The 12371-nt window shown below is 48.2% G+C and overlaps 1 protein-coding gene across 1 annotated transcript; it reads right to left on the reverse strand.

The window, feature by feature from the left end:
- Positions 1–9537: 9537 nt before the first annotated feature.
- Positions 9538–11525, reverse strand: LOC125553281 (heavy metal-associated isoprenylated plant protein 9-like). The gene is made up of 2 exons (XM_048717101.1): positions 11126–11525; positions 9538–10998 (listed from the first exon to the last, which is right to left on the reverse strand). The coding sequence occupies exons 1-2, from the start codon at positions 11147–11149 to the stop codon at positions 9811–9813; spliced, it is 1212 nt and encodes a 403-aa protein (XP_048573058.1). The 5' UTR covers positions 11150–11525; the 3' UTR covers positions 9538–9810.
- Positions 11526–12371: the final 846 nt, after the last annotated feature.

A 12371-nucleotide genomic window follows, 5' to 3' on the forward strand; every position in this document is an offset into this window, starting at 1 on the left:
AGTTCTAATGGTGCCAGGTGTCTCTCCTCCGCGGCCTTATGAGGCTTGCGAGGTTGCTTAGCTTGCACACATGAAAGGCACTTAGAACCTTTGGCTAAAGTGAAACTCGGGATTAAATCCAACTTGGCTAGCCGCGTCATAACACCAAAACTAATGTGACAAAGACGTGAATGCCAAACTTCAGATTCATTAACATTCGAATGAATATGGTTCACGACTTTATTACAAAAATCTGCGAGGGAAAGGCGGAACATCCCTCCGCTCTCATAACCTTTTCCAACAAAGAGTCCATATTTTGTAACAACTAATTTATTAGACTCGAAAACCAACTTAAACCCTTCTCTACATAGAAGGGAGCCACTAACGAGGTTCTTCTTGATGGCGGGGACATGCTGCACGTTCTTCAGCTGCACGATCCTTCCCGAAGTAAACTTCAGATCGACCGTGCCAACACCATGAACAGAAGCACTCGCGCCATTCCCCATCAATACGGACCCGTGACCTGTGACCAGGTAAGAAGTGAACAATGAAATGTCAGCACACACATGAACACCTGCACCTGTGTCCACCCACCAATCGTTGGGTTGAAACACTGAAAAAACAGTAAATAAATTACCGTACCCAGATGCACCATTCTCATTGTTGCCCACAATCATGTTGACAGACTTGGAGTCCTGTCCTGACTTCTTGTACTTGTTTGGGCACTTGTTGGCCCAATGTGCAACCGAACCACAAGTAAAGCAGCCCTCGTCCTTCTTGTTCTTCTTGAAGGTCTTCTTACCCTTCTTCTTAAAGTCGGTATTGTGTTGGACACCGTTCTTTCCCTTGGGCTTGTGGGAGTTGAAGTTCTTCTGGTTCACCATGTTGGCAACAGAAGTCCCTTCGGCCCCTTTTCCGTGCGAGTCTTTTGCCCTCGAATTCTGCTCAACACTCAGATGGCCAATGACATCCTCCACAGAGAATTCACGCCTCTGATGTTTCAGAGTGGTGGCAAAGTTCCTCCAGGAATTAGGGAGCTTAGCGATTATGCAGCCCGCGACAAACTTGCCCGGTAACTCGCACTTGAGAAGCTCAAGTTCCTTAACAATGCATATTATCTCATGAGCCTGCTCCAATACAGGACGGTTTTCAACCATCTTGTAATCGTGGAACTGCTCTATAATATACATCTCGCTCCCTGCATCGGCGGCCCCGAATTTAGATTCGAGCGCCTCCCACAAGTCCTTGGCGACATGCACATGTAAATATGCGTCGACCAGTTTATCTCCGATCACGCTAAGAACTGCTCCGAGAAACACAACGGTAGCCTCCTTGAACGCCTTCTCCTGTTCAGGAGCAATCGTTCCCGTGGAGACACCGGTGACTCAGAACACGTTCATAGCCGTGAGCCATAACGTGGTCTTAGTCTGCCAACGCTTGAAGTATGTACCGGTAAACTTATCCGGTTTCAGTGCAGCGGCAAAGCCACTTGCCGAGAAATTCCTACACATAATAGGTTTTTGGATTGTTGAGTAAATAGGCAATTTCTCGATTAAATTAATCCATGAGTAAATCACTAGCATGGCATTGACTAAGTTGATGACGTACTGACTCTGATCTAAACATGCACGTACTAAGCAAACAGTAGACAAATCTACACATACTGCTAGTACTGCTAATATGAAAATAATCTGGAGCGGGGTAAACGAGTTATACCCTCCAGTAGGCCACGCAGAGGCCGCGGCTTTGGTGGCAGCAGCGGCGTCCTCGGCGGCCTTCTTGTCGGCTTCAGCTTTCTCGGCGGCGGCACGGTCGGCGTCGGTGGACATGGTGATGATGAAGGCGACGTGGACGTAGAGGAAGTAGACGATCGGAAGCGAGCAGTCACGTAATCGCTGCCCAAAAACCTATTCGCCCCTCACCCCGTACAGGAACCAGAAGGACGTGGTTTCGGAGACCTGCTCTCCCGTCGACCGTGTACGCGGCGGACGGGATGGAGTCACCGGTGGCAGCAGCAGCAAAGGAACGATGGTGGGCGTGCGCGTGAGCAGATGTGATCTGTTCGTGGCGGCTAGGGTTAGGAGACACCGCATACGCGTGGAGAGACGTGGGCTCGACCCACGTCCGAGTCCGTGACAGCCCACGATCCGACGTCTCAGATCGTGGCCCAGCTGTCAGAAAACTCTCCGTTAGTGACTGGCGAAAATAAGCGCGTAGGTGTGAGCTCGGCTCGGCTCAATCCCGCAACCCGCGGCGCGGCGCGGCGGGCGGCGGAGGAGGAGTGCGCGAAGGCCTCTTCTTTTCTCAAGCTCCAATAGCATGTAGAAGAGAAACCCTTATAAACCACTCCAACTCTCCTTCCACTTCCGGGGTGGGACTAAACTTCCCACCACACCTAGTGCCATATAACCCACATGGGCCCTTAGAGATTTTTCAGAAATTGCAATATGGGCCTAGAGCCCATCTCAGATTTCAGCATACGGGCCAATATTTGTATGTTGCTCAGCCAACCAAACGAGCCAAATTCTTCCAGCGCGGGCCTGGTTGAGGTAGATGCGGGCAACCAAACGCGTCATTGGTCTCTCTCACATCCATCTGACTTTTGACTCATCCATCCCTCACCGCTCCAGATTTGATCTTCCTTTTAGAGATTGCGGTTGCACATGCATGCATCTATGGCATTGCATCAGGAATTAAGGCCCCACCCATTTTTGGTACAAGTGTTGTCTGGACGGATGACAAATGATCAGACCTGGTTTCTGAATCAAATTCCTTGACTGTCTGAACATACATCCATGCATGAATCACTTGTGGTAGCTAGCTAGTACTTGTATGCACCAACCATAGTATCAGCAAAAACAGTGTAACAAAATAATTAACTAACTACTCCAGCTAATTAACCGCAAGCATGAACACTTGGAGTTAGCTTATGTTAATCAGGGCCAAGCAAGCTAGGATCCATGACATGAAAAGGAAGTTGAATTAATTGCTGACACCCATAGTATTCCTTTGTCCCTCGCGATCGTCAGCTAGCTGCAAACAAAGGCACCACGCACGGACGCTTTCCCTCTTGCTACCTTTACAGACTAACCCTTTTTTACTTAATTATTAACTGTAGATTCTCCTAGCTATCTAGCTAGCTTGTCCCCCCCTGCCCTAATCAGAGGAGATCTCCAACTGCTAGACCAAATAATTCTCAAGGCAAACAACTACAGGTCTCAAGGATATATACACATGCAGGTGTCAAGGAATTAAGGTCGATGACAAACTCATCACACCAGAATCTGAAACAAATTCCTTGACTGACCAACTAGTCCAGCTAATTAACTGCAAGCATTGACAATTAACTAATTAATCAGGTCCAATTAAACAAGATAGAAGCTAGCATAATTGGAGATAGCTTAGCTTAACCAGGTCCATTATTCAAGCAAGAGTAAGGGCAGCTAGCTAGCTTAGCTACATGAAAAGGAAGCATTATTGCTGACACCCATAGTATTCCTTTGTCTATTGTCAGCTGCCAACAAAGCCACGCACGCATGCTTTCTCTCCTAGCTAGCTCCCCACCCCACACCCCCCTGCCCTAATCAGAGGAGATCTCCAACTGCCAAAGCAAATTATTCTGAAGGCAAACACCTACTGGTGTCAAGGATATATATATATATATATATATATATATATATATATATATACATTGCTTGCAAGCTTAATCAGGCGCCGTTTTTGGATTTCATCTCATGCATGACAACAACTGGAGTAATTAATCTTGGATGCTTAATTATATATGTGGTACCAAACTGCAATTATTCCAACTGAACCAACCAATCAGCAGCAGGTTCAGAATCTCATCCTTTTTGTAAGACCCATACATAATTGTGGTATTTCATTCTTCTTGTCAGATTATTATTATTAAGTGGCTGAAACAGTAAGTAGTGCGAGTTTGGTTTGGACTGGACTAGTGGACCACAAACTATGTATGATATATGCATGCACATGTGGTACTCCCTTGGTTAATAAGATGGCCGTATGCATCATCCTTGATGCAGAGGCCGGGAAGCCCCCCTTTTCTAAAAAAAAAACATGTGGTACTCCTATCAATCAACTGAACGACTTGTACAACATTCATCATGTACATATCAGTATATGCGAGTGAGTAGTGCTCAGAGCTCAGTCGACTCGACTCGACACTAGCTAGTCGTTGTGTTGTGTGACCAATTAACTAACGTGCACCTTGATTGTCATTTGGATGCTTCTTAGCGTTGTCTGGAAACTTGTCATTTCTCCAAGGAGAGATTTAAAATAACAATATTTATAGAGAAATGTAATTAATTGCGGAGACTGTCAACTCACCACATCGGTTGATGATCCAATGATCTATAAACAAAATGGGAAGTAAGCTAGCTAGGCACCAGACGTGACCTGCAAGTTAGGCGCGCATACTTAGAGATCTCCAAGGTAGGAGTATATATATGATGATGACTCATTTGCTCCGGTAATCAATCGAGTATTATTGTATATAGATCGTACTACTAGTGCTAGTAGTACTAATACTAATTAATTTTACGAAAGATATATTAACAGCAGTGAAGAGTCGAGAGAAAATTATATATGTTGCTTCTCAGCACGGTTTTGACTTTCGGTTTGTAAAAAATTTCGCCTCAGGCCGAGATGGCCGAATTTCTGCCATTTTTAAAAATTCCGGCCAAAATTTGACGCAAATTTGGTTTAAATTTGACCAAATTTTGACCAAAATTCATTTTTTTTCGCCGGAAGGTATTTTTCGCCCCTGGCCGAGATGGCCGAAATTCGGCCGAAATCCGTTTTTCTCGGCCGAAATTCAAAACACAGCTTCTCAGTGGACATTGGAATGTTCATTGAAGTAATCTTTTCCAAGATGGATGCATGGATGCAACTTTGAGTTCATCGGACGCAGCTAGCTAATGCATATTGTCGGTCGGTCCAGCATGGTCATCATCTGAGTAGTACAATTAGTAATTCATTTCATGCATAAGTTTAGTACGTAGTAACCTGTTGTGGTTTTGTGGATCGGCGGGCGAAAAGTTAGCTGCAGGCCACAACAGTAAACAAAGCCAGGCGGTGCAGTGCTAATTAAAATGAAAGATCCGATCCGATCTATTGCATGGCAAAAAGCTGTGCATGCATGCATGCTTTAATTTGTCCATTTCGCTGCATGTAGGTAGATTACATAAGAGTTTCAGTTTGTGCCTGCCATGTTAAGATGAGAGATTAAGCTAACTATGTACTTATATGTGTGCATAAATGTATAGTTACCGCTTGGACGATAGCTAGCCAGCTGCTAATTAACTGTTATGGTGAAGGGTTCATTGTTCTCTCTCTAGAATGTATCGAATGGGCTGAGTTGGTTTGGTTTGACCCACTATAACACTATACGTGAACGAGTGCATATCGTCTACAGCAATGCAATGCAATGCAAAAAGCTCCACCCTCCACCTTGTTTCGCAAAAAAATAAAAGCTCCACCCTCCACCTACGCTGGTCGACTTTTAGATGGTGATGAGTCATGATGAAATGGATCCTAACACTACTCTTAACTCTGAAGGATGAAGAAACGAAAAAAGCAGGATCGACAAACAAAGATCGATGCAGCTGGATTAAGGCAGAGTTGACACAAAAATTGCCTCTCTGTCGACATTGCGATGTTAAATTACTTGGAGCTGAATTAAGCAAGAAATGTTTTCATACACTTTCCCAAGATTCAACTTTTAGTTTGAACGCAATCTAACTAATTAACCGCATGTGTCTGAATTTCTTCCTAGGGTCACTACATTTTTCCAGACGTTTTTTGGATTTCAATCCAAAGACCGGCATTGTTCTTCTTCTTCCTCTCCCCTCCATCTTCCTCTAGACAGCCCATCCACGGACCGCAGCTGATGGTGTCTCTGCACATGCCTCCCTGCAGTGTTGCCCCCACCCGACCATCCCCCCTGCCTCGTCCCACCCGGATGCAGCCATGCTTTGCCCATCTACTCTACTTACATACTCCTATGTATGTGTAGATAGATGGTGACATGCATTATGTAAAGGTGAATAAATTTCCCCGTTCCTTCTATAGATAGAATTTTAGTTGGTGCCTGCCATGCTAAAGTGAGAGGATTATTAATTAAGCTACGTAAGTGTGTCTAGTTACACTTGGAAGTCGGTGGGGTGGGTCTCCTCTCTTGATAGCTACTCCCTTCGTCTCAAAATAAGTGACGTGGTTTTAGTTCAAAGTGACTGATAGGCTGCTTAATTGTACCTTGTCTAGAACTAGAATGGATGGGATGATTGTCGGGGAACGTTGCAGAAAACAAAATTTTTCCTACGGTTTTACCAAGATCCATCTATGAGTTCATCTAGCAACGAGTGATCGGATTGCATCTACATAGCTTTGTAGATCACGCGCGGAAGCGTTCAAAGAACGGGGATGAGGAAGTCGTACTCGACGTGATCCAAATCACCGGAGATCCTAGCACCGAACGGACGGCACCTCCGTGTTCAACACACGTACGGTCAGCGTGACGTCTCCTCCTTCTTGATCCAGCAAGGGGGAAGGAGAGGTTGATGAAGATCCAGCAGCACGACGGCGTGGTGGTGGATGCAGGGGTCACCGCAGCAGGGCTTCGTCGTTCTACTACGAGAGGGAGAGGTGTAGCAGGGGAGAGGGAGGCGCCAAGAGTCAAGGGTGCGGCTGCCCCTCCCTCCCTCCCTTTATATAGGCTCCCCAAGGGGGGGCGCCGGCCCCTAGGAGATGGGATCTCCTAGGGGGGGCGGCAGCCAAGGGTGGAGTGGCCCCCAAGGCAAGTGGGGCGCCCCCCCACCCTAGGGTTTCCAACCCTAGGCGTAGGGGGTGGGCCAAGGGGGGCGCACCAGCCCACTATGGGCTGGTTCTCCTCCCCACTTCAGCCCATGGGGCCCTCCGGGATGGGTGGTCCCACCCGGTGGACCTCCGGGACCCATCCGGTAGTCCCGGTACAATATCGGTGACCCCCGAAACTCTCCCGATGGCCAAAACTGCACTTCCTATATATAATTTTTCACCTTCGGACCATTTCGGAACTCCTCGTGACGTCCGGGATCTCATCCGGGACTCCGAACAACTTTCGGGTTACTGCATATTCATATCTCTACAACCCTAGCGTCACCGAACCTTAAGGGTGTAGACCCTACGGGTTCGGAAGACATGTAGACATGACCGAGATGGCTCTCCGGTCAATAACCAACAGCGGGATCTGGATACCCATTTTGGCTCCCACATGCTCCTCGATGATCTCATCGGATGAACCACGATGTCGAGGATTCAAGCAACCCCGTATACAATTCCCTTTGTCAATCGGTATGTTACTTGCCCGAGATTCGATCGTCGGTATCCCAATACCTCGTTCAATCTCATTACCGGCAAGTCACTTTACTCGTACCGTAATGCATGATCCCGTGACCAGACACTTGGTCACTTTGAGCTCATTATGATGATGCATTACCGAGTGGGCCCAGAGATACCTCTCCGTCATACGGAGTGACAAATCCCAGTCTTGATCTGTGTCAACCCAACAGATACTTTCGGAGATACCCGTAGTATACCTTTATAGTCACCCAGTTACGTTGTGACGTTTGGTACACCCAAAGCATTCCTACGGTATCCGGGAGTTACACGATCTCATGGTCTAAGGAAAAGATACTTGACATTGGAAAAACTCTAGCAAACGAACTATACGATCTTGTGCTATGTTTAGGATTGGGTCTTGTCCATCACATCATTCTCCTAATGATGTGATCTCGTTATCAATGACATCCAATGTCCATAGTCAGGAAACCATGACTATCTGTTGATCAACGAGCTAGTCAACTAGAGACTTACTAGGGACATGTTGGTGTCTATGTATTCACACATGTATTACGATTTCCTGATAACACAATTATAGCATGAATAAAAGACAATTATCATGAACAAGGAAATATAATAATAATCCTTTTATTATTGGCTCTAGGGCATAATTTCAACAATGATGAGTTGGTTTGGTATGACCAATTCGGTTAGCAAGTCGTGTAGCCCTAGGCCTCGTTCCACTTTACAAGGCAAGGTCAGGTATAGCTCAAGGAAATTTACAAACCCAATCTCAACCCTAGTTTCGATAGCATACACATCAACTCCATTGTAACGGCCTCATTCGAGGCAACCTATACATCAACCATATCCAAGCAAGAGTAGGCTACTACCTCCACGATGAGGGACCGAACCTAGATAAACGGGTCATGTGTGATTCCTTCTGGTGCTTTCGATCGCGCGCACCACACTATCGGGACTCTTGATAGTTTTCTGTGATGTCACACAATACATGCATTGCGGCGGACCAAGTGTGAGAATAGAGTCGGGAACCATGCGTCCAACATGTTCTCACCCCACCGTAGATCATGCCAAAACGCCGTCACTTACCATCACACACAACACAGACGGTGCAGTCACGTAAGCACGACAAAAGTGCCAGAAGTGCCTTACATGTACCGTTGTCCATGAGGTCAGAGTCACAAAGATCACGTGAATACACTTGGTCCATGAATCATACATGCCATGTCATGGAGAGTGGGGCATGAATGCGGACGGGGAGCTTCTTCAGGAGGCATGCGTTCTGCAGGCACAGATCACACATGCCCAGGCCACCGTGATCCTGAGCTTGCGGACCTCTGTCCACGCAATCTTGCACTGTTCACCAGTTACCATGGTCATTTTATCATAAGAAGGCACGACACCTTTTCTCAAAGGTGGTGTGCGTGCTCTCAGCAAGCTACAGCGACCCCATAGCATAGGTGGGTAGGGCAATGAGAACAACGTCGACAAGAGCCCGCTTGCCAGCCGATGAGAACACCCAGTGATCCATTTGTCAACCCTACCTATCTGGTGCTAAGGTCAGCGATCCGGAGATTGAGGGGGAAGAGCGGGAGCCCAAGGTATTGATGCGAAAATCTAGTCACCGGACACCCGAAGACCGATGCCAAATGCACAGCCGCCTCCGGCAAGATGTTGAGGAACAACCATTCATTTTTCAAACTTGAGGGTGAGGCCAATGTTCGCCATGAAGGAGTCCAGCACCGCCTATAGTTTGGCCACATGAGCAACATCCACTCAGAGTAGAATCAGGGTATCGTCCGCGTATTGCAACATTGGGCCTATCGTTATTCTCACACTTCTCATCCTCCATTTGGCATCTTTCTAGATAGTTGTCAACTTTTGAGAGAGGTCCGAGCTACAGGTCAGGGTTGAGCAGAGGGGAGGTGTTAGGGCGGAGAGGGTAGGACTTATAGGAGGAATGAGGTCGGATGGCTAGAAGAGTAAGGATTTGCCAACTTTCCACCGCCAGATCATGTTGCAATATACTCTTTCGGTGTGGCTACTGGCTATGTCTCAGTGACTTAATGAAGTCTTAGTCAAATGTCATAGTATACAAGAGGAAAAGGAAAAACTAGAAGAAAATTTTGCACAAATCTCCATACAAGATTAAACGAATATAGCATGGACTGAGACATAATCAAGAAAATATACATTGAATTGTTCGCAAACTAAAAGTAGGGCGATCCATTGATTTTTGGATTGGTGTATATACTATACTTAACATCCTCATAGATCGATCTTACAAGCGTGACCAATGTCCTTTAATTTCGTAGCTAATAGTAGTACAATAACTACTGCTTATAATTGCGCAGCAGTATATAATCGGAGTATAGAAATGTATATGGAGGATGGTCCAATAATCCGGCCAAGCTCACATGCTGAGCTCATATCCGTGCCATGGGCCCATGTGGTGATCCGAGATAGCTAGGACTAGGAGATGACGCATGCGTTGGGGTTCTCGTCGCTGAACATCTGCGGCGGCCGCTCCATCATGTAGCTGCTGCCGTAGTTGTAGCTGTTGTACATCGGCATGCCCGGAGGTGGCGGCGGCGGTGGAGGCGCCCACTGCTGGTGCATCATGGTCGTGGCGTAGGGGTTGTGGTGGTGGTGGTGCGGCGGCGGCGGCATGGCGTGCATGGCCATCCTCCTGGCCATCATGGCCTCCTCGGCGTCGGCCGGGTGCATCTTGTAGTGGATGCCGCCGCCTGGTGCGCCGCCGTAGGGCCAGTAAACCATCCGCTTCATCATCTCCTCCGGCGGGAAGCCGTCCACCGCCACACCTTCTTGCTTCCCCGGCTTCTGGTCCTCCTCGCCGGCACCACCACCACCTTCCTTCTTCTCCTCTCCGGCCTCTGCAGCAGCTTTGCCGTCTTCAGCCGGCTTGTTCTCGCCGGCCTCTTCTTTCTTGCCGTCGGCGTCGGCTGGTGCTTCCTCCTTGCTGGGCTCCGCAGCAGCAGCGGGTGGCTCCTCCTCCTTGGGCGGCTCCAGAGACGGCGGCGGCACGACGGAGGCGATCTTCCCAGTCCGTCGGTGGATGTACTCTACAATCTTGTCATCCTGCACGGTGGTACTGAGGGTGAGCCTGCCGGCGGCGAGGTCCGTCTGGGCACTCACCACCCCCTTCATCCTCATCATCTTGGTCTGCAGCTGCTGCGCGCAGGCCTCGCAGTGCATGTTGACGAGCAGCTCCACGGTGCGGGCCTCGCTGACGAGCGGCGCCGGCGGGGGAGGGGGCGGCGCAGGCTCCTCGCCCTCGGGGGGAGGGGGCGGCGGTAAAGGCGAGATGAGGGTGGCGTCGCGCTTGGTCTTGGCGCGGAGGCGGTCGCAGAGGGCCTGCGGGTCGACGGCGCCCTTGATGGTGACCTGGTTGGCGGGCATGTCGACGTGGACGGTCTCGACGCCCTTGCAGCGGAGCAGGGAGCGCCTGATCCGCTTGGCGCAGCCCGTGCAGTGCAGCTCGACGCCCAGGATCACCGGCACCGGCGGCGGAGGGGACGGTGGGTCAGCTGGTGGTTCCTCCTTGTTTGGGTCTTGGTCGGCTGGTGGTGGTGCTGCTTCATCCTTCTTCTCCTCTGCCGGTGCCGGTGCAGGCGATGCTTCCTTGTTGTTGGCCTCCTCCTGCACCAGGAGGATAAATTTGGAGATGGACTTAGTACGTTGAGCAAATTGTTCACAGCAGGGAGCAAGTAACAAATACAGTATATGATGGAAAGATTAGGGGTTGTGTAGTTAGTTAATTACGTACCTTGGTGGCTACTTGCTCGCCCATGGTGATGCAATTGATGATTTTGTGTTGGAGGTGAAGCTAGCTTAGCTAGGGTGGAGTGGTAAGTGTTGAGGTAGTAGTGAATGCAAGATGTGTGTAGGCATGCAAATGCAAATGTAAATGGAATTGAGTTGCTAGAGGCACAAGGGAGGGAATGAGATGAGCAAGGCTAGCTTGGGGTGTGGAGGCAGGAGGTCCGTCCAACTTATAGTGCTACTCAGAACAGAAGCAGAAGCATATGGAAGGGATCCCCGAAGAAATTCAAAGGTAGGTGGCTACATTCCAAATGAATGAATGACGGGGCGGTGACGATGATCGATCGACTGATAGATGTACTACTACTACTATTCCGGCCGGTGTGCATGGAGTTGGAGATGGAGTAGCTAGCAAACAAACAAGGACTGGACTGGTGTAGTACCACTGGTACTAGTACTTGGTGATGAGAATAATTAGACGAATGTGCATGCATGTACCAACTGCATAAAATAATACTACAAGATATACTACTACGTGAGGGAGGATTCCACATCCATCCATCCATCCATATGATACTAATATATAGATATACTGTAGTAGTATGCAGCACCCACATGCACGCAACTACTAGTCGTCTTTCTAGCATCATCGGTCCAAGAATATCTTTATGTTTTCTTTAGTAAGTTGATGAGTATATTCGTAGCTAGTGTACCAGCTGCTGCTTTTGCATTGCATTGTTGTGCGGGCGACCTATACTACATGTCTACATCTCAATCTCTCTCTCTCGGCTAGATACTCCACTTATACCTACGTAGTATCCAGTAGTACACGTACTACTCTACGTACACGTGGAGAGCAAAGACCAGAGAGTTATGCAAGTGGTGCAAGCAAGAGCAAATGTATATACATACATTGGTGTACAAATACATACTACGTACTTGTACATCTATATCTATCTATGTATGGACTATGGAGAGATAAGAGATTCCGTCCACCCGGATTGGCACGCTTGTATAGGGACCCACCCTTCAACTCGTCTCATCTACTAGAATAGACTAGCTAGTCCATCCGATCCATGCAACAGAGGAGAGCAAGACCGGCCGGCGCCCGGCGGAGTAGTAAAATTACCCACACATGCATCCAACATCGATCGTGTCTTGAGATTGGTATCAATCGATCGATCGAGATGGTAGACGACATATCTATCTAGTCCTAAACTTGAAACTAGCAGCAGGTATGCTGAAAACAG

Source organism: Triticum urartu, chromosome 4 (genome assembly GCF_003073215.2).
Source record: "Triticum urartu cultivar G1812 chromosome 4, Tu2.1, whole genome shotgun sequence".
NCBI classification, from domain to species: Eukaryota; Viridiplantae; Streptophyta; class Magnoliopsida; order Poales; family Poaceae; genus Triticum; species Triticum urartu.

What these genes read in the sequence shown, in the direction of transcription:
- LOC125553281 (XM_048717101.1), bottom strand. Translation starts at nt 11,149, where the DNA reads ATGGGCGAGCAAGTAGCCACCAAG. An exon ending in GCGAGCAAGTAGCCACCAAG is followed by an intron (nt 10,999 to 11,125) that starts GTACGTAATTAA and finishes CTCCTGGTGCAG; the next exon opens with GAGGAGGCCAACAACAAGGA.